The sequence below is a fragment of the Pezoporus occidentalis genome, unplaced genomic scaffold, assembly GCF_034315485.1.
Source record: "Pezoporus occidentalis ecotype Australia unplaced genomic scaffold, CSIRO_AGI_Poc_V1 ctg61, whole genome shotgun sequence".
In the NCBI taxonomy this organism is placed as follows: domain Eukaryota; kingdom Metazoa; phylum Chordata; class Aves; order Psittaciformes; family Psittacidae; genus Pezoporus; species Pezoporus occidentalis.
Window position 1 is genome coordinate 109,635 of NW_026915955.1, and position 21,048 is coordinate 130,682.

General features: G+C 38.5%; 2 protein-coding genes across 2 annotated transcripts in view; both read right to left on the reverse strand.

Moving 5' to 3' along the window:
* The window catches only part of ARHGAP18 (Rho GTPase activating protein 18), a 93,292-nt gene extending 89,729 nt beyond the window's left edge, over nucleotides 1–3,563 (reverse strand). The window contains exon 1 of the mRNA XM_062639681.1: nucleotides 3,455–3,563. Within this exon, the coding sequence (XP_062495665.1) occupies nucleotides 3,455–3,498 (44 nt within the window). The 5' untranslated portion in view covers nucleotides 3,499–3,563. The remainder of the gene's footprint in view (nucleotides 1–3,454) is intronic.
* Nucleotides 3,564–13,575: 10,012 nt separating this feature from the next.
* TMEM244 (transmembrane protein 244) lies at nucleotides 13,576–20,675 on the reverse strand. The gene is made up of 5 exons (XM_062639686.1): nucleotides 20,587–20,675; nucleotides 19,975–20,048; nucleotides 16,433–16,558; nucleotides 14,615–14,659; nucleotides 13,576–13,730 (listed from the first exon to the last, which is right to left on the reverse strand). Exons 1-5 carry the CDS (start codon nucleotides 20,643–20,645, stop codon nucleotides 13,636–13,638), a joined length of 399 nt encoding a protein of 132 aa, XP_062495670.1. The 5' UTR covers nucleotides 20,646–20,675; the 3' UTR covers nucleotides 13,576–13,635.
* Between the last annotated feature and the right edge of the window lie 373 nt (nucleotides 20,676–21,048).

A 21,048-nucleotide genomic window follows, 5' to 3' on the forward strand; every position in this document is an offset into this window, starting at 1 on the left:
CACACACACAGTTGCATGTTAATTTCTCTGTCCTTCATAATTCCTGTGCCAAACTCCCCCCATAGTTCTAGGAATCTGTTCCTACAGAATGGACTATAGGGGTTAACTTACACCTGTGAAGAGGGGGAGGGACTGTCCTCTCACTTCTGCTAGGGGAATTGACTTCTTTAAATACTATAATGTATTGATGCATTGGTGCTTCAGATTGAATTTCTACAATACAATTTACTGTGAGAATCTCCTTCATAACACTGAATGTTCCCTCTCCCCGTGAATGCCTTACATTCATAAGTCTACATCTTTGTCTTCAGTTTGCTTGTGTTGCCTGGTATTGTCCTTGGGAGCTGCTCTATCTGCTGCTGTCTCCTTTGTCTGTTGTTCTTAAAGATCACTGCTCATTTGATCATTTTTTTTTTGGTATGCTGCTCTGCTTTCACTTGCTGAGCAATCTTTGTTTATGTAGAGATAATTACATAACGTACCTTTATAGGGAAACATCTCATCTTGCTCAGAATGCAATTTTGTACTTTTACAATTATTTTCCTGCCTGATCCATTCCCATTCAGTGAGCCTACTTTTGTCTGACTGAAACTAATCACAAGTTTATAACCAAGCTGAATGGGACTTAAATGGGTACAGAACCATCCTCATAAGGGCTAATTAGTCAAGGTAAATGTAAGACCATGTACTGCTACATGATTTCTTCTAGCAATTGTGAGTCCTGTATTTCAATGTATTTACTTCTCATTTTCAGAAAAGGCATTTTTTAGAATAGCTGTATAGTGTCCAAGGTTGTAATATTATTCCTGTAACTTCGAAATCCTGCGTTTTGCAAGGTGTCTGATTCAAAGGTAAGACAGATTCCTATGATGTCCACATTTCTGCTAACTGTGCAAGTCTTACAGTAATTCAAATTAATTATCTGTTTCTCAGGAAGTACTGAATTAAGGGCATAATTATGATTCTCTAAGGGTCTGATTATAGTAATTGTTTGGGCTGCCCAGTGTACTATTTTACTGACATAGTCTAATCTTGTCACAAACTGTACTCTTATGAACTTATTAAGTACAGTTTTTCAAGCTCAAATATATTTTTCTTACGGCATATTAGCATAATATTTATTCACTTAACTGTGGCAGAACCTTAAAATCCAATTCATGGACCAGAACTTACACAGAATACAAAAACGACAGTTGACCCTTAGCATTTCTGCATATGCTGCACTTGGGGGACAAAAAGGGACAATACTGATGATAAGCATTTTTCCCACCATACCAGCCACCTATTTTTAACTCAGTCGAACAGCTTATTTTTCAGTTTCCTTGCTGTTAATTGTTTTTTAACTACTTTCACTCTCGCTTATAATAAAAAATATTATTGCATGGCTAGCCAGAAGCCTACTAAAATGATTTAATCAGAAATAAATATATTTCAAGAATATGTCCGGCAATTTCACATTTATGTACTTTCTATTGTTTTCCTTGTTATATTGCTGGTTACTTGCTACTGGAGGCACAAAATAAGCATATAGTAATGCCTAATAGTAGCTGTTCATGCCTGACTGGCGCAGATTGAAACATCCATCACCTATCTATCATGATTTCGTGACATGGATGGACAACAGTATTTTGTGATTTTGCCAAAATCAAGCTGCACTTTAAGCTTGCAGATTCACTAAAGATGACCGAGTGCCCTTCCACAATGTTCTCTACATGCTCTATCTGACTGATGTGTACCAGTTCCAGGGAACACTTGCTAATTTATGTCCTGTCAGATACTGCCACTATGAACCCTTCCACCAGTACTCAGTGAAGTATCTATTCTCTTATTTAGCTTTGACAAATGGAAACATCCTAAATCATGTTCACTTAGGACTTACTCATTTCTTCGTCTGTTGCATTTACCGAGTCCCTTTGCTGCCACATAGCCAATAGCTCTACTTCTCCAATAAAAATGAATTGCTGGACTTTTTAACATCTTCCCTAATTTTATCAACTTCCTTCACTCAACTGTAAAATAATCAAATTCTGCTTTCAGCCAGGCCACCGATCATGCATTTGTTAAATTTTCAGATACGCTCATCCAGCCTGAGTTTCCTTTCAGTTTAGTAAACTTGGTAGCCTCTTTGCATCTTGTCTCATGATACTTACAAAACACTTGACAGTGATCGGGCTGCTGGTGGTTTAAGAACATCACTGCTTAGCTGCAGTCTGCCATCTGTCTGCATTATTCACCATTTCCTAATTCCTTTTTATAAAACCTCTAAGGAATAGTTCTTTTTCTTTTTTTTTTTTTTCTTTCTTACATTTATTAAGCAAATAGAGCCATGAAGCTCTGGTTCAAAATCAGCAGTAAGATGCTGCTAAACAAATAACCACTGTTTGGAGGAGGACAAGAGGAGAGACACAGGCGTGAGGCATTGATGGAGACTGTTCCTTCTTGACTTCCCTCTGTATTTGCTCAGCAAAAAAAATGGCAGCATAAACCCACAGAAATTTATACAATTAGAGCTGTGATTTTGGTTAGGCTTGTAGAATAGGTTAAACCATTTTAGCAGTTAAAACATCCAATTGGGAAAAAACAGGTTAAAACCCGGTGACATTACATGCTCCTCTCATGTAATGAATGCCAATTCATACTATTTTTTAATAATCATTAAAAGATATCTACAGACTGCAGATATCAAGCTGTAAATCATACCAATAAAAAGTTACAGTACATATGAGTACCCTTTTTCCACTTATTCCTATGGCTACCTTGCAAAAGTTTAGCTGATGAAATCAGTTCCTAGAGCTGGCATACCTTATGTGAAAGTGTTGCATAAAAACATCACTGCTTTCGTAAATTTAATTTCTGGCTCAGGGTATGCTGTTTCTTGATAAATTTTCTGTACATTTTCAGTCAAGTTTTTTGATGAACAATAAGTGAGAAAAACTCTGATTCAACAAAACACATAGTGGAACATCACCAGGACTGCACATTTCTTTGCTTTCTTTCCACTCAAAGCAAACATTTGTATTTATCTGCTAAATTCTAATTAGAACAGATGATACAAGGAGAAAATAGCTTAGTACTGTATCTTGCCAGAAATCGCATAAAGACGAAAAAATACACTATTTGTCTAGTCCATGCTACTGTAATCCCACGAAGCGCCTTGCCGTCCCGCGGCGCTTGCAGGAGCCCAGCGCAGAACGGCTGAAGCGCCGGGAGCGAGCGCACATAGAATAGCCCGGCCGGGTCACGTACCGGCTGCGGGAGCAGACCCGCTCCCACCCACCGCTCCAGCCCCCCTCGACAGTCGCTCATTCCCGGACCGCAGCCCCACACCTTTCCCTCCCTGCCCCTTCCATGTCACGGTTCTTGAGGTGGGCCCTGCGGCAGCGCCCAGCGGGAGGGGCGCTGGGCGGCGGCCGCCGGGAGGAGCAGGGCGGTGCCCGCGCTCGCCCGCCCTTACCTCAGGTGCAGGTAGTGCACCAGCTTCGTCACTACAGTCACCATCTTCCCAGGTCACCTTCCCCGCCGTTGACCTCCGGGGAGCCGTTGACCACACCAGAAAGGCGATGCGACACGCGTCTCCTCCCTCGGAGGCTCTTTCCGGCTGCTTCACAGTCCTCAGTTCCCTCGGGGCGGCAGAGGCTTCACCTCTCGGCCGCTCACCTGCCCTCCCCGGCCACCGCTGCCACGCAGAGGCCCCCCCGGGCAGAGGGAGGAACCGCTGCCCTCCAGCGGGGCCGCCCGACCTCGGCCCCGCCCTGTGCCCGCCCCATGGGGACAGCGCTCAGCTGCCGAGCTGGGCAGCGGGGCAGAGTCACCGCATCACCACGGGGTCTAGAGCGGCTTGGCCGTGTTCCAGCCGCATTTCCGCAAGGGGAAGAGAGTGGGGTTTCCTGCCCGGTGGCCGAGCCCCGCTCCGCCTGAAGCCGTCGGGGCAGTCCCCGCCCGCCCGTTTCTCTCCGCTCCACTCAGCCCCGGCCTGCGGAGGGGCTACCTTGGCACTCCAGGCAGCGGGACGATGGGGCTGCGCCCTGTGGCCTCCCGGAGGGGCAGGCTCTGACGGCGGTGCCCGAAGGCGCCCACGAGCCACCCCGCGTCTCCGGACTAGGCAGAGGCCCGGGAGGCCGGCAGGGTTTGCCCTTGCTTCTGAGGTGGAAGCCCGGCTCCCCTAAGAGCTGGACACGGACGCCAGGCTCCCGTGCGCCCAGGGCCTTGTTGGCGCCCGAGTACGGGGACTGTGGGCCGGCTGCCCGGTCAGCTTGCGCCGTGAGAGACGGCGGGGGCTGGGAGTGCAGGGGGTAAACGCCCACGGGAGTAGGAATAAGGGCCCATCCCAGTGTGTGTCACGGCTAAGAGCCGCGCGGTGCCAGTGTGCTCGTTCAAAGGCTACTCAGTGAGGGAGAGCTCAACGAGGAGCAAGAGAATGGCTGCAGGTATGTACAACCTGCCTGTACGGAGCGGGCATCTTCACACCGTTCGGCTCAGCAGGAGACCGGGGAAGAAGAGATTTTGTTATGGCATGTAGGCGCTTACGCAGGAGGATTTGTCACAGCAGAGAGCTCTTTAATCTACCAAAGACATAAGAAGAGCCAAATGACAGAAGCAGAAGCTAGACAAATTCTGGCTTGGAACAATGGAGCACCTTTTGTGTTACCATAAGGATACTGAAACAGTGAAACGATAACTACAAAGCACTACTGGATCTTGGTTCTTTTGAAATTTTAGCTCTACAATGGCTGACTTCCTTATATAAGCACATATAAATAATCTCTATACCTGTTTGGAGTTCTGGAGACAATTCTGTGGTCTTTGTTACTGTGGAAGATCAGCTTAGATGATCAGAACAATAACTCCAGGTTTCAAACATATGATTATTAATTAGTTTCTGGTACACTCCAAATTGAGGCTGTCCCTTCAGCCTTTTTCTCCCCTTGTGTATCTACCATGGGCACTGAACCAGGCAAGGCTCTTGAAAAAGTACTGTGTACTCTGTAACTCAGGGATGATCATAATGCACACACTAACCTGAATGAGGAAACAAAACAAAAATGTATCCTGTATTTTCTGACTCAGAATATTTGACTTGATTACTTACTCTAATGAAGCATTTCATTGTGTTAATAACATTCAAACTCCTGAAACCTAGAAACAAAGGGAATTCACAGTCCATAAAATGTTTCCAGTTTGCCAGGAAGTATTTGGGGACTGTGGATAGCTTAGAAATAAGTAGTGCTACAAAGATATAACTTAAACATTTGATATAAATTGGAAGTACCTGCAGGTTACTATTCAGTCACTGTACCCTCTTGAAGTGAGCTAGCTACTGTAAATTGTATTTCAGTTTTTGTAAGAAGAACTGATTGGAAAAGCCCATAGACAGGAAGAATTTCAACTCAGTGTGTGATTTGCTGTAGTCTCCAATCCCCGCTGTCTGCATGTTCTTGACAGTATCAGACTTGTGAGAAAAGTGTGTTAAGTATTTGCTGATGAATAAGAATACAGAGGTTCTGTAAAAGTACAGAGGTGATGCAGATACCTAATAGTTGGGGGGGTGGGGGGGTGTTTTTTTTTTTTGTTTGTGGGTTTTTTGGTGTTTTTTTTTTTTTTTTGTAGTGGATAAATACCACAATTTGATTGTTTTTGTCCCATTTTACATATGGTTTTATGCCACATATCCTCATACTTGTTTTCATTAACATTATTGTTTTATGCTCCCTAAATTATTTCTATACTTCATGTATTTCTGTCAGAGCTCCAAAGTAGGTGCCTTTCACTTGCTACCTTGTTCTTGACACTGTGCTGCTCTCCACCAGTTATAGCTCACCTCCATCGGTGGAGCAGAGGCAGACTGTTTCACCTCTAGCAGTTTTAACACAGCTGGCTTCTTTTTTTTGTGTTTAATGATAGCCCTTTACATAGTTCTTCTTAAAAGTCACTATTTCTTACTAGCATTCCTTAACTAATCTTTACTTGCTAATTCTATTCTTGTAATTATTCATATAACAAATTTGTTTGCGAAAAGATTTAAGAACTGATGTAGTTGTGATCTAACAACGCTTATAATTCAAATGCTTGTTCCCCAAACCATATGAATCATTTTACTAAACTAAAAATTGATCTGATATATTCAGAGTTTTTTCTTTTTTCTCTTGCAAGAATTTAAACTTTCCATGAAGGAAAAACTTTTCTGAAGGTCCGTTTTACAATTTCTAAAAGAACCTACCAAAATGTTTGAAGTTCAGCTCTGTTTCAGTATTGCTTTGCTTTATTCTATTGTTTTACTAACTTTTTTACATCATCTTCTGGTGTATTTCAGTAGTCAACAGGATAACGTATGTATTCTGATTTTATTCTGTCAACAAATGTGTACAAAAAGAGTATTTTTCCTTGAAACTTTTAGATTTTGTGTAATTGGCATTTTCTAGCAGAAAGATACCCATCAAAGAAGTTTAACTCATTCCAAGGGCTGAAAATTTAGCCCACTATTTCACCATGCTAAGGGTGAAAGCCAAGCTTTTCAGGCTAATGTATTTGGCTGCACAGAGTAGACAAGTGAAGCATAAACTGTTGGAAGGGGGAAACTAATATCTAATCTTATTAGTTAATAAAAGTCTTATTCCCAGCTGTATCATTGTATGTTCTTTTAACAGTATCTAGCTGGTTTAATACAATTGTTTTTTCACATCCTTATATTTTCAGCTTGTGGTCCTCATTGAGATGTATATAAATTGGCAAACCTCAGCATGTCAGAAGAGCGTGTTGGGGTAGTTAGGTTGAAATAGAAGAAGACTAGTGTAATAAGTGTAATTACGGGTAAAGAATCTGAGAAAGAGCTACCACCTTTTGAAGTCAAAGCTTTGCCTTCAGAGGAAAGGATTCAAATAAGCTCCATGGAGTGAAGAGGTACAGTTCGTATAAATATAGTCTCCATCAAAATGCACTTTGAGTATTGTCAGAAGAGTTCACTGGCTCTAAAATAGATCAGGTGATTACGATGAAGTGTCAGGAGAATATAGGAGCTCTCAGATGTCTTGAACATATCATGTTCTAACACATAAAAGCAACCAGTTCCACCTAGAGAATGAAACGTTCATAATTTAACACAATCTGCAGGCAGAACTCCTGAAAAGAGGCAAAAGATTCTGGGGGCAAAGCTGAGTTGCCTTTGGTTGCCTGAGACAGTTTGTGTTTGTGAGGCTGGTGAGCTATAGCAGCAATTGTGATTGTGAGCTCTCGAATTTGTGTGAGACTTGGTTTTGATAATTTTGAAATGTGCAGGTTTTTTTCTCTTTTTTTTATGGAGAAAGCAGGTTTGAGAACAGAAACACACCCTGTGACTTCTCACATCAGCAAGGTTCTTACTGCAGCCTCAGAAAGAGCATTTATGATTGCAATGAAGTCGTAAATGCCCAGCATTTGTACTGCTATAGTAACCTAGTAATCTAGTAGATATATAATGTAATAAAAGTGGAAGGAGTTTAATCTCTTCATCAGTTGGTCTGTATCACAAACAGTACTTGCACATAATCATAAGCAATAATTACATGTGCTTTATAATTTGCTTTCCTTAACAAAGCAATAATATATTTCAAAGTTAAAAAATAATGAAATTACATAAAATATGTGCCTTCCTTAAAATCTCACCAACTTTCCATGTATATTAGTTAAGAATATATGGAACAGTTTTTCCTATCCTATTTCTGTGTAAACTATGGTGAAATTCGAAATTTGTTCATCTGCTATTAGTTGGTTGCCAGGTGTCATTTTTGCCTTATTTGCCTTCCAACACAACCTGAAATCCTTGTGAAAAAAGGATACTCAAGCACTTAGCCATACTGTTAATGTCCATGGGAAAAGGCACTGGGGGGGGGGGGGGGGAAGAAAAAAAGGCTCAGCTTCAAGGTAACAGCAAGACATCAATTTTCTGCTTTTGAAATTAACATAATGTTTTACATAATGATCCTCTCTGCTGATCATTAAAATAACGTAGTTACCTCGGCAACTGGAGAAGTCTGCAAATGTTACCTAGTGATACATAACACATTCTAAAAATACATACAACAAATAAGGTACGAAACATTATCATTTCGGTAAAAGGAAAAAAAAAAACAAACCAGTAAAAACACCTTCTTGTCTAAGCAGATTTTTGAGAGAAAATTTCTGTTTAATGCGACTTCATTTTTCATCAGAACCAATTTTATTTGCTCAAAACCTGAAGAGATGATGTTTCATTTCCTGACAATGGAAAACAGTAGCTGCTTTTCAATTACAACTTACATTTTTCCTCAAATGTTTCAATGGCAAATGTTCAGAAAATAAAATTTGTTTCTAAAGGGTTGCATGCTTGAAAAGCTGCTGGAAAACATGGCTCACCAAAAAACTGACTGATCAATTTGATCTGGAGAGTTTACTGCTTTAGGTCTGAATGTATCCAGTGTCACTGCAGCCCTCTTGTTCTCTTGTTGGTACCCTGATGAGTGTAACCTGAACAGTGGAGATCTCATGGGACTGAAATGAACAATATTGAAGCAGCTACATTCTTGAAACACTCTCTTCCTTCCACCTTTGACACTCACTGCCTGCCCTTCTCTCTCCTGGACATGTACTAAGGAATACTGCCTACTTTCACAGGATTCACTGTAATTTTCCAGTGAAGTAGTGTTGAAACAATTCCTTAGAATTCAGATTAATTTTAAATACTAAATCCAAATTAATGTAAATATGAATTGCCATTGAATTTGCTCTTGTAATTTGGCTAATATCTACAAATATTTTTTCAGTTAATACCATATGAAATATCAAACACATAGAGGTTTTTTTGGTAATTTTTAATGGTACCTCTTTGTGTGGACCTTCATCAAGGTTTATGAAGTTAATCAAAGCATGTTTTCAGTATATTTTGACTGGTACTGTTGTAGATGTAACTTAAGTGCAAAGGTTCTGAAGACTGCTAAGGATTTGTTAATTCTTAATGTGTTAAAGCATTTTGTCATTAGCTGTGTTTTATTTAAACACTCATCTTTTTGATGCTGAAAATCCGTTAACAAGTTTGCTCTGAGAGAGGGTCTGGGTACAAACAAGTGGTCTTTTGATAGAGTATTATTCCAGTAGAGATAACATGATCTTTGCTGTTGGAAGCAGATTGGACCCTTTGTTTACAACTCATTTTGCAAATCCAGAACAAACAATCTTATACAAGGATTTATTTTCATTGCAAAATATGGAACATCAGTGGCCAGGCTGTGACTATCTTTGATTTAGGACAATGACAGCAAGGTACTGAAAGTACCTTGCATATTTCTTACAGGCTCTAGTTTGAGCCATCATCCTTATATTTGATTGCAGCTGCTTTCTAGGGGTAGACAACCTTAAAAGTTTGGGGCCAAGGCCTTTCCCTAAATGTTTGTTGTCCATACTTGGTATCCTATTGTTGCTTTTCAAATCCCCTGTCAAAGCCAATGCCATGCTACAACTACATGTCAGGGTGAACATTCAAGCACATCTTTCCCTTCTTTCACCCCTGTTGGCAGAAGAAGTCTGACTCTATGAACTGGGAGAGACTGCAAGGTATTTGTTTGGTCCCCTGTGCTGGAGAATGGATGGAGTAGGATGTAAGTCCATCACAGCCTGTGCCTGCCCTACAATAATTATCCTAGTGCATCTAAAGAGGGACTCTGAAGGGGGTGGGTATCATTCTCCCTGAGCAGAGGAGAGGTTGGGACACTAGTCTACATCTTCAGATCATAGCCTCACACTAAGAGGTTTAAAGCCAATAATAAAGGTATTAATTACACCATCACATTTTATAACCATTCCTAAGACTTTTATCCTCTCCGTCATCTGATGAGGGAGTGCATGCCGTCTGGGACTGTGATTAGCTCATAAAAAGGACAGATTAGAGCATTAGCCATTACTGAGCAGATGGATCATTACACAGGATCTTAAGTGAAGAAATAAACATTCTAAGTCACATTTGGAAGACGCAAAATATTTAAATAAAGATTTAAATGCCTGTGGAGATTAACAATGACATAGCTTTACGGTATGACAACATATACACCAGATGATGAAGTGACGAATGTGTACGGCTTGCACATCTTTTTTCAGTTTAAGAAAGCTTACTTGGTCATGATGGGTATTTCTAGTCAAGAGACTGTGGGCCACAGGAATCTTGTGCATGAATATCTGCAGTAGGAGACTGCAGTCAGGTGACTCATCTACCCATTGCTGGTGATCTAGTATTCATACTGTGTTTTCTGTAATTACTGGTACTTTTAGAAATACAGAAATAATGAGTACTGTAGGGTTTTGGTTTGCTTGCTTTTTGAAACTTAAGTACAAAAAAGATGGAAATGTTGCTCAAGTAATTTACAGACATGGAAAAAATTACAGTCTTAGTTGAATAACCAGCTCTTGACTTCACTAGGAAATTAGAAGTATTTAAACAATATTTTTACACAAAATGCCAACTAAAAATCATTATGTTGTCTGTACTCCATAGTTTGGTATTTGGTTGGTTTTACACATTTGAGAGAATCTTCTGGTCCCAGAACAACTATTCTAATTGGCTTACTCTTTGACATTACACTGAAGGCAGTGCTATTAGCCTAGAATATGCTTAGAGTCTCCAACAAACTGTATTTCATTTGCATTTTGTTACAAGCAAGACACTTCATTTGGAGCAAGAATGAATGCAGAGTATTTTAGAGAGGGCTGAATTGAGAACTGTAATCTGTCTTAGTAGTTGGTTGGATAGGATGAAAAGGAGTTTCTTGCCTCTGAAAAAAAAATGTTAAAATTACTTTAAGTATGGTATTATTAAGGTGTGCCATTTATGTACTGGTCCGTTGATTTTTATATCTAATATTTGCAACTTCTAGCCTTCTTCTCTACAAACTGCCTGGAAGTGGATAAAGCTTCCATCTGCTTGTAATGTGTTCTAGGCTCTTTAAGCCCCCACTGATACCTGTGCAAACTCATGACTACTAGACTGTATCACAAGGGGTTAAATATCTTAACACCAAGCCCACACTAGCTAAATTAAATAATATTCCTTTGTCTAGCTGAGTCAGAAAGCAGAGAATTCTGTAACTTCTGGGGCAGAAGCTGCAGGCATAGCATCTCAGATTACAGTTAGAACTATGGATGTGGAGACACCTTTCCTAGAGTCATGTATACATCACCAGAAATACAAATTGTGGTATACAAGTGGCATAGAAGTCGCATGTCATGAGACTCCAGAGCTCCAAGTTCAGTCTGCAGATTTTTATTACTTTCACTGATCTTGTCCATTTCTTGCTTTCACTGTGCCTTTTTTTTAGAAACACATGTCCCTGACGCTGTTTTCTCTGTTTCCCTTCTGATTTCTGTAGTGGTCTTTTCTTTATGTCTTTGGCAGGTCTGTTGTGAAACATATAGAGTGACCTTCATTTTCTTCAGCAGCTCTTCTTTCCCACCTGTGTGTTGACTGTTATCAGTCACATGCAAATTGCTCAAGTGGGTCACTTTATTATTGTTCCAGAAACAGCCAGGTTTGTCGTATTCAAAAGTACTGATTTGGTGTATCAGATAGAAATCACACACTATTAGGTATTATCTCTGAAGTCTTCTAACCAGGTAATGCCTACACAGATACAGCTTATGTTGCTTACGTGATGAATATTTATTTGTATATCATGAGCTCTTTCTACACTAAATATTTTGTGTAATATTTATTATTGATGGTCAACATAACAGTGATGGAGAAGATGAAATAAATAATGCTGAAATTTTCTCACAATTCTGTATCTGAAAGTAATGCACAGAGATGATGTCTCTTTGATAGCTGGAGTGAGGCTTTTAGTCCTTGATAGAGTTCTTGATGTGATTGTTTTTCTAGCACTGGCCTTGTTGTATATGCTTTGGAGGTATCCTGGGACTAAAGCACTCTTCATATTAGCCTGAAGGTATCCCTTTTGGTGATTTAAGTTTTAAATAGAAAACAAAAAGTCAAAAAAGTCAAGACTGGGCAACAGACCTACAACAAGCTCCAGCTGGGCTGACATGCATTGAGGAAAATCCCATCAGGTTAAAAATAGAAACTTATTCCACCCATGGATTAAGTTTATACCTAATCCACTCATGTTCTGCCACATGGCACACTACCTACACACAAAAGTGTGAGAACAAGTACTTCCTTTCCATCCATTTTTATAGTTCTGAACTGAAACAAATCTAGAAGAAATGTGCAAGCATTTTTCAAACACGTAATACCAGATGGTTATTTGTACACTAATGTTTCTGGAGATACAAATCGGTCAAACTAAAAACAGTCCACGGTTCATACCACTGATAAGTGCGGGTCAGTTAATTCACTCTCCAGAATTATCTCAGCTGACTTCATTAAGTAAAGTCTACCTCTACTTAATGCTATGTATTTACATATCTGGGTTGTCTCTAAAATGACTTACATATCTACCATTCATGAGATACAAACTCATTCTTTTGGGAGTCTTCTGAAACATGCTTCTTACTGAGTATGTGCTTTCAGTATTGAACCTTCACTGAAAATTTTAAAGCTTGCAATAAATTTTAAGATGTTTGATTAGATCAGCGGGGGACAGATTCTTCAGAAGCATTATTTGTTGAGTAAGATTAAGGCAAACGCACATATAGCACTCCTGTGCAAACAAAAATCCACTCTTGCTCTTCTGAACAAACTGCAGTTGAAATCCAATCACTGGTATCGTATTTAAGATGAAGTTGCCTTCAAGCAATTTTCCTGTTACAACTTTATTATGGTTAAAGAGATAAAGAATTACTTGAAGCCACTACTATGGCTTGTTTGTTGGTTTTAATTCCACTACCCATAAATACACTTCTGCATTGACCACTTGCAGCTGGGTGAGAGAGAAAGGAGCATGTAAAAAAGTGGCTGTCAGAAGCCTTTGCCTTTCCTCATTTTCCTCATTCCAGCAGAGCCGGGCCATAAATAGATCATTAGCAAGAGAACAGCCTGAAGCTATTGTAGAAAACATTTATCTGTAGCATCCCTGGAAGCAAGGGGGTCAACCAAACATTGGAGATTGTACATCTTGTGTGCCTGCTGTTTTCTTGACTAGCTTCTAGGTGAAAACTTTAAGATGGGAAGAGATGGGGAGCTCTGTGCTGTTCACAGATTCTTCTTTGCCAGGGGTTTGTAAGTAAAGACTGCTTTAAAACTCCAGTGATTTATGCTAGATAAGCAGACTTTACAGTTTTGCAGTGCTTATACAAGGTCAGACTCCAGCCTAAACCAGAGTCAACATTGCATAGAATACAATAGATACCAAGCACCCTGAAAACATTCAAGTCTGTTTTTCCCTTTTTCTTATGAAATTTTGCAAGAGAGTTGTCTCATTGCTCCTATCCTCCTTATGGTTTGTTGTATTTTAAAAAAGAGACAGCATATCTAATAATTTGTTTAATGGAAGTTGCACATACAAAAGCTAAAAGTGATTACATGCAACAGCTAAGACTGATGACATTGACATTGAAAACAAGATACAAGAGATCTGGTAAGCTAAATATTCGCTTTACGATTAGACAGTTGCTAACTTAATTATGTTGTTAATGAGACCATAGAATTCATGTAAATAAAAAGACAAGTTCTAATTTTCCTTTTCAAAAATCATCTAGAATCGGGTAAATGAAGTTGTCTTTGAATAAGCAGTATGCCAAAATCTGTCCTCCACAAATCATTGAAATTACTCCAGATCCTGAAAGAAAATATATGACTGTTTTACATTAAATTTTATAGTGGAATACAAATGTTAAAACCTTAAAAAGTCATTCTCTTTATCTTCAGTTTTCTTAAAAATGGCCTGCCTAGTTAAACATTTTGCCCAAGGCTTTAAGCACCTACAAAGATATCAGCCCCAGCAGCTGCTGCTGAAAAACCAGTTACAGGACAGAGAATTTATTTGCCTGTCCCCATCATTTAGGAATTTACTGCAGCTGTTGATCCTTGTTATCCATCATATAAAGCAAGGCCAGAAGCTAGCCCTTTTACTTTAACTATTTTTCAAGATAATATTTTCTAGTTCAAAGCTATGCTTTTAATTTTGCAGAAAATTAGATGTTCGGAAATATAGGTTTGCTATTCACAGTAAGAAAATGTGATGACTGGGATTTATCTCAGCTGTCATAAGTACCTGTGCATAGTATTTATAAAAATTGCCTCTGAAGGTTCCTGTTTCTTTTCATTGATTATAAGGGTTATGAAAGAAGACTTGTTTGGACAGCTGCCTTTCTAACACCTGAATTAAGTGAGATAGTTTGATTAGTCAGGACTTAATCATGATTTATTTCAAGAACATGAGTGTATCTGCTGTTCATTAGCTAGATTAACAGAAACTGAGTACATTCTGGTCTTAAAACAGAATATTTTTTTAGGCAAGGCACATGTTAGCCCATCGTTACTTGCATGTGTCATTAAAAGAAGTGTAAATGAAAGTATATATCTATTCTTTAAATTAAAGATATGCTATATTAATTCTCAAATTAGTGAGACAACAGACATTTAATAGAAACAATTAATAATTCAAATACTAGTTTTCTAGGCAGAGTCTACCAATTTAAACTTTAAATAATGTAATTATACCTAATGCCAACCACCAGTGTAACATGAGGGGGAATTCAGACATAACTGCAAAGAGAAGAAAAGGAGAAATGCAAATTGTTAAACAATAAAGATGGGGACATGCAAGTATTATATTATGTTATCAAAGGTCCTCTTAGTTACGTTTCATAAATTGTATTTATTGAAATTGAAAATCCATATTTAGGTCCTGATCATTCAGATAGTGGGGCATGCCATTAAGCTTAGCCTGGTGAATGATCCCATGGAAGTCAAGTCTTAAACCTAGTGTGTGCTAAAGAGAACTCTTCGACTCTGTGGAAGAAATGTTTTTTTTATTAATTGCGTGTACACAGTTTAGCACAACAGAGATATCGATCCCCTGGTAGAGTGCCTACATATTGCTTCAATCCAAATAAATTAAGCTGCCTGACATTTTCAGTTAAATGGGTGATGCAGTGCATGGCAGACAGGTTAGGGCTGCACACTACAAGTTAGCACTGTTGCACGGTATGCTCTCTCCTGTGCCAGGCGCTGCCCTTGCCTCGTGCAGGCTGACCCACATTTCCACTGCATGATCAGCTGCATGACACAGCATTGCCCTCCCTCCCCCCCAGAAAAAAGCTGACAGGAGTGTAGAGCTAGTAAAGTATGCTGGGGGACATATTGCATATACTGGCAGCTAAGCTCGCCATCAGAGATTTGGTTGGGCATCTGAAAGAAACAATAACAAACCTGGGGTTGTTCGGACATCAAGATGCGTTATCTAATATAATTATAGACCATACCTTCCTGCATGAATTATATATAAAGCGGCTTTTGTTGTAGTTTTTGTAATTCTTTGATTTAAATACTAAAGTTATTCATAAGGAGCAACAGTAGTTTAAATTCCAGGAAAAAAAAAAAATCAGTAGATGAGAAATTATGCTTAATTTCTTAAGATGAAGTTTCTGTTGGTCTCCAGTTGTGGGAACTGGGGAATCTCTGTCTGTGCAAAATGCTCAAAGGCAAATGGATAAAGCACTGGAAAATGGAAGATGAGTTATTAGATAGTAGGGGGTAGGGATAGTAGGAAGTAGGGATAGTAGTCCTAATTTGTGAGTAATATTTTTTCCTATGTCTAAATTCTAGAATAGATACACTGAGCTCATTGTTACAGGAGAAAAGGATCCCCAAATGGGCTCTGGCAAGGATGGTGTTAAAATATATTTCCTAATCAGCTATAGCAGCACTCTGCTAAACAGCATGAGAAGAGGGAGCAGGTTACCAGATGCTGGCAAAAAGTGATGAGTCTCATTTATAGCAGCCAATTCTTTCCCTTTTCTTTCCTTTGAGGGAAAGAGTTTCAGGGCAAAAAAAGAGGCTTCAATGGCAAAATGCTTAATTTTCCTCAATCAGATTAATTTCAAATTATCTAATTTATAACTTTGAATCAGCTTTGCTGCAGCAAGCCTCATTTTTACTCTAAACTAGAGCTGAAGTGTTAATGAGTAGTTCTTAAAGTGTCAGGACATGGGCAGCTATTAGTTTTTTGAGTTACAGAAAAACACACCTCCCAGAAGCTGAAATTCTGTATTTGATATGAACTGCTAGATTATGAACTAAAACTCTGAATTTCTTATAAGAAACTAGTATTTTAAAATTCTGCAGCAAAACCAGAACTGAGTTTTAAATGGCAGGATTTAAATATATGAATGAGTCAAATGAATGGAAATTACGGGTATATATTTATTTAGCATTAAGGAAAAATTAAGTTAGTCCAGTAATCCAGTAAATCAATCATAGTTGATTGGTTCTTCAATTTGTGATACTAGGCATATATTTAGCAGTAAACCTACTTACCAGCTGAAGTTATGATGATATGAATAATAGTAACTGTTACGGCATAATCCCAAACCCATTCTTCCACAACCAGGGCAAACAACAGACCACAAATGAAGAAAGTTATTTCCAATGATATTACAAGAACTGTAAATGAAAATAGGATATTTACAGCAAACACAGTTTTGGGATGCTTTTTCTTATATTCAAAATGATAGCAATAGGAAGTTAAAATGTCTGAGATGGTTATTAATTTTTTTTTACAAGATCAGATATTATACTAATGTCTCCATTATAAAGTTCATTACTAATTTTGCCACAGACATCTTCATGAGTTGTATCTTGATTTGCCTATAGACTTTCAGATGTTGTATACTTCATGTAAAAACAAAAGGATTAAGAGGATTATGACCAGTATCTATAGCCTAGAGAAGAAATAGCATGGAAATTTCACTTATGAACTCTCCACACTCTTTGAATTACGGTGCCAAATAGATTTAGCTGATAATGACTTGGATAAAATTTTTCTCATCCAAACCAGATTTGTGTGGTTGATAGATTGTTTGGTATGAAACTTCATAGCTTTCTTCCTGTTGACTTAATAGCATCATTTAGGACATATACCAGAATATATACAGATATATATCAAAACAATTATAACAATTAAGATATGCAAGAGGAGATAGAGCAGAGAGCCTACAAGGTGAGTAGAGGCCACCCATCTGTATTAATTTCATGGTATGTACAACCTGGAGCCTGGCTTTTCTCAGTGCTGTCATAGGTACCATGCTATCATTGTGCCTGACGTTCAGCAGCTAGCTCTGTGTTTGTTAAACCATAAATGAGGATTACCAGAAAATTGATAACAACTACATTATGTTGTCAAAAGAGACCATTAAAGTTATCTGATCAAGAAAATTCCTTCTCTCAGTGACAAAACAGTGCATTTCTGTCCCCTGGTTTTACCTCTGGAGTGTGCCAAGCCATGTGATGCCACCAGCTTGCATCAAACACCTCCCTTGATGTGGGCACAGCTCTGCAAAAGCAGTGGCAGGACAAGCTGTGCCTCCCCCAAAGGCAGGAGAACAGTCTGGAAGGCATGGGGCAGTGACACTGGGAATGGTGAGGAACCTCACATGGCTTTTGATGAACTGTATTCTTCAACACAGCGATGAAGTGATGCTTAGCTTGTTTTACTTGCTTTTACATGTAACAGGATAAAACCCGATAATTTTCAGGGGAAAGTTTGACTTTATGCTGGGTGGGTACCTGGTTAGCAGGGGATTAAACGGAAAAACGTGTGATTTCTCTTCTGGCCATAATGGTGCATTTGTAATTCACATGATTTTCCGTGTAAATGCATTTCATTCTTTTTCAGTATACATGCATATGAAAGTTGTATTTTTAATAGATTTTTTTTCACTGTTGCAGTAATGTAATACCTAAGATTACTGTAGTTGAGTAAAGAGGCCATCGTTATCTTTCAACTCTGTATTTAATTTATACATTTGGCAGCATTTTGCACTTTCAATTTTATTATTTTCTTTATAGATTTTTTAGAATTTTATAGAATTCTTTATAGAATTTCTCTACAGAATTTTATTTTTTTCAATTAGTTCCTACTGTATTAAGGTATCTATCACCCAACAGTTTAAAAACATGAAAAAAATAAGAAAAAGGTAAAAAGGAAAGTGGGTAGTAATGCTGCAAAAAATTTAATGTTTAACAATGTATTTTAGTATTTTTAGTTTATTTCATATCATGATGACAGTATCACTTTAAATTATGCCAACAGTTTCATAATTTAGAAAGTATGCATAGTGTAGAGAGATGCTGTTTAAACTTTTTACAAGACTGGGCCAGTAATGACACCTCAGTTCTCAGCTGACTTCATTCTTATTTTGAGGTTATCTTTTAAGGACATAATTTTGTTTTTAACAGGCACAAGCGAGAATCTTGAGTAAGCTAATTTTCATTTGCGACACCATTCAGAGACCTTTGCTCTGTCTCTGTGCCCACAGACTTTAAACTGGTCCTGTTATGTTTTGCTACTCCATGTTATTTCATTGGGTGGACAGAAGGGAGGGTGGAATCCTAACCACTCGCATGAAATAGTTGCTGTCTTTGGCATAAAAAAATGCTGCATCAAACTAGCTGATAAAATTCTTTTGGGAAAAAAAATAATATTGAAATACAGTAATTACATTAGGGCCCTTAAAAGTCATTCTAATTGAATATGATTTAATTTTCTTTTCCACTGCTGCAACTGAAATGGTCTTTTTTCCTCTGAAATCAGTATTGAAACTGTACAAATATCCGTGAATTTGTATTACTCCTTTTAACGTGATGAACTAACCAATTTGCATTTGAGCTTTACTTACTTTACTGACAGATGATGTGGTTTGCCTTTGTAAAAGAGATTAAAAATCTGGTAAAATTTAAGGTTGAGAACTTCAGACAAAAATGCATACATTTTTATTAGGGTATATAAATTTATGCTTAGGGTTTGAGCTATAATAAAACCTGAAATTTTAATGCCCACTGTATTAGGCATTACCAAAGCAAAATTTCCATTATTTGAGTGTATCCCAGATATGGATCTAGTAATTTATAAGAAATTTGCTGCAGTATGAAAAGCAAATTTACAACTCTCTGAAGAAACTTTACAGAGAAAGGTAACTGTTCTGCAATGAAAATGAAACATCCTGGCAAAGCAGAAGTTTTCTTCATATGATGCAAGATCAGAAGAGCCACTCAAGGAAAAATCTTAACAATCACTTGAATGAGCATGACCAGCAGGTTGAAGGAAGTAATCCTGCTCCTCTACTCTTCTCTTGTGAGACCTCAGCTGGAATAGTGTGTGCAGTTCTGGTGTCCTCAACATAAAAAGGGCATGGAACTGTTGGAACAAGTCCAGAGAAGGGCCACGAGGATGATCAGGGGACTGGAGCACCTCCTGTATGAAGACAGGCTGAGGAAGTTGGGGCTGTTCAGCCTGGAGAAGAGAAGGCTGTGTGGAGACCTCATAGCAGCTTTCCAGTATCTGAAGGGGGCCTATAGGGATGCAGGAGAGGGACTCTTCATTAGGGACTGTAGTGATAGGACAAGGGGGAAATGGGTTAAAACTTAAACAGGGGAAGTTTCATTGGATATAAGGAAGAAATTCTTTCCCGTAAGGGTGGTGAGGCACTGGAATGGGTTGCCCAGGGAGGTTGTGAATGCTCCATCCCTGGCAGTGTTCAAGGCCAGTTTGGATGGAGTTTTGAGTTACATGGTTTAGTGTGAGGTGTCCCTGCCCATGGCAGGGGGGCTGGAACTAGATGATCTTAAGGTCCTTTCCAACCCTAACTATCCTATGATTCTATGACAACTAACAATACAGAAATAAGAACTGCTGGCAAGATAAATAAGCATTTAAATGCACTGTAGTTGAAATACAGAAATCATTAGTATTACTAAACAAATAATTTAAAATACTGTCCATAACAAAGACAAGTTTACATCCACATGCAATCTATTTTCTTGATTGAGGGAAAAAAAAAAGAGAAACAAACTTCAAATACCTAAATAATAGGGGTTAATCCATGAGGGATTTGTCTTAAAATCAAAAGGTGCCAAACCATCCAACATTTTAATCCTGTGGAAACAGAATGAATAAATTCAGCCAGAGATTATCAGTAATGCCTTAGTGATTACATGACATACAAGTGCTTTTAAATATGATTTCAAATGGAAAACTCTGGGCTTTTACAAGCTCTCTAGGTCCCATTCTGTGTTGTGGTCTTGCCTTTGCCCACTTTTATTTACAATGTTTGTCACTTTACATGCTAATCAATAACTTCCCAAGAGAATATAATTTGTCTTTTTATCGACTGTAAAATCTTACTTTTCCTTTTTTCATGTCATCTTTTCTCTTACATTCAGTTATTTACATAGTGCAAGTGTAAGGAAGTATATTAGAACCAACATTTTATATTAGTTTTGAGTCTGTTTGCCAATTTGTGAATTTGAAAGAAGGTCCAGGTACAATTTAACTAAATTTGAAAAATGCGTTCACAGAGTATCTGGGACTGGATGTCTCCAGTCCAGAAGCTTCCTTTGAACAGTCATAGCTCTCCCCATCATATCGAGTTGCAGTATGCGAGCATATCAGACTAAAGACATGGAAATCTTACTTGAATACTGCGAAGCACAGAGATAGGACCACATAGTACACAGTGTAGAAAACTACCATGCATATCAACAGGTTAACCAGAACAACCTGCAAAAGAGAAAGACAGTAAAACCTAATGTCATGTTCACACCAAATATGTGATTGTCAGAAAATAATTCCAGATTTCTATCAATCATAACGTAGGGGGAAAAACAGAAAATAAAATAGACACTTTTTTTTTTTTGCTATTGCTGATTATAGACAAGTTACTAAAGCTCTTTGGTGCATTTCAGTGGGGCTATAATGCACAGCTCTTTGTTTTTATCATGTATTATAGGACAAAAGACATCCTTTTCCTATTTCTTGGCATCTTGATTTTTTTCTGCTCTTTGAGTGAGAAAGTAAGCCCATTCCCATTAAATATCTGGGGCCTCTTCTGAAATGAGGGAGTGCAAAGCCCAGGGAAGTGGAGGAGTCACCATCC

Excerpts from the sequence above, each read along its gene's own strand:
- TMEM244 (XM_062639686.1), bottom strand. The coding sequence starts at position 20,645 with ATGGTAGTTTTCTACACTGTGTACTATGTGGTCCTATCTCTGTGCTTC. Across the intron at positions 20,049-20,586 it reads CTGTGCTTCGCAGTATTCAA|GATTAAAATGTTGGATGGTT; the intron begins GTAAGATTTCCA and ends CTGTTTCCACAG. Across the intron at positions 13,731-14,614 it reads ACACTGGTGGTTGGCATTAG|GATCTGGAGTAATTTCAATG; the intron begins GTATAATTACAT and ends ATTTTCTTTCAG.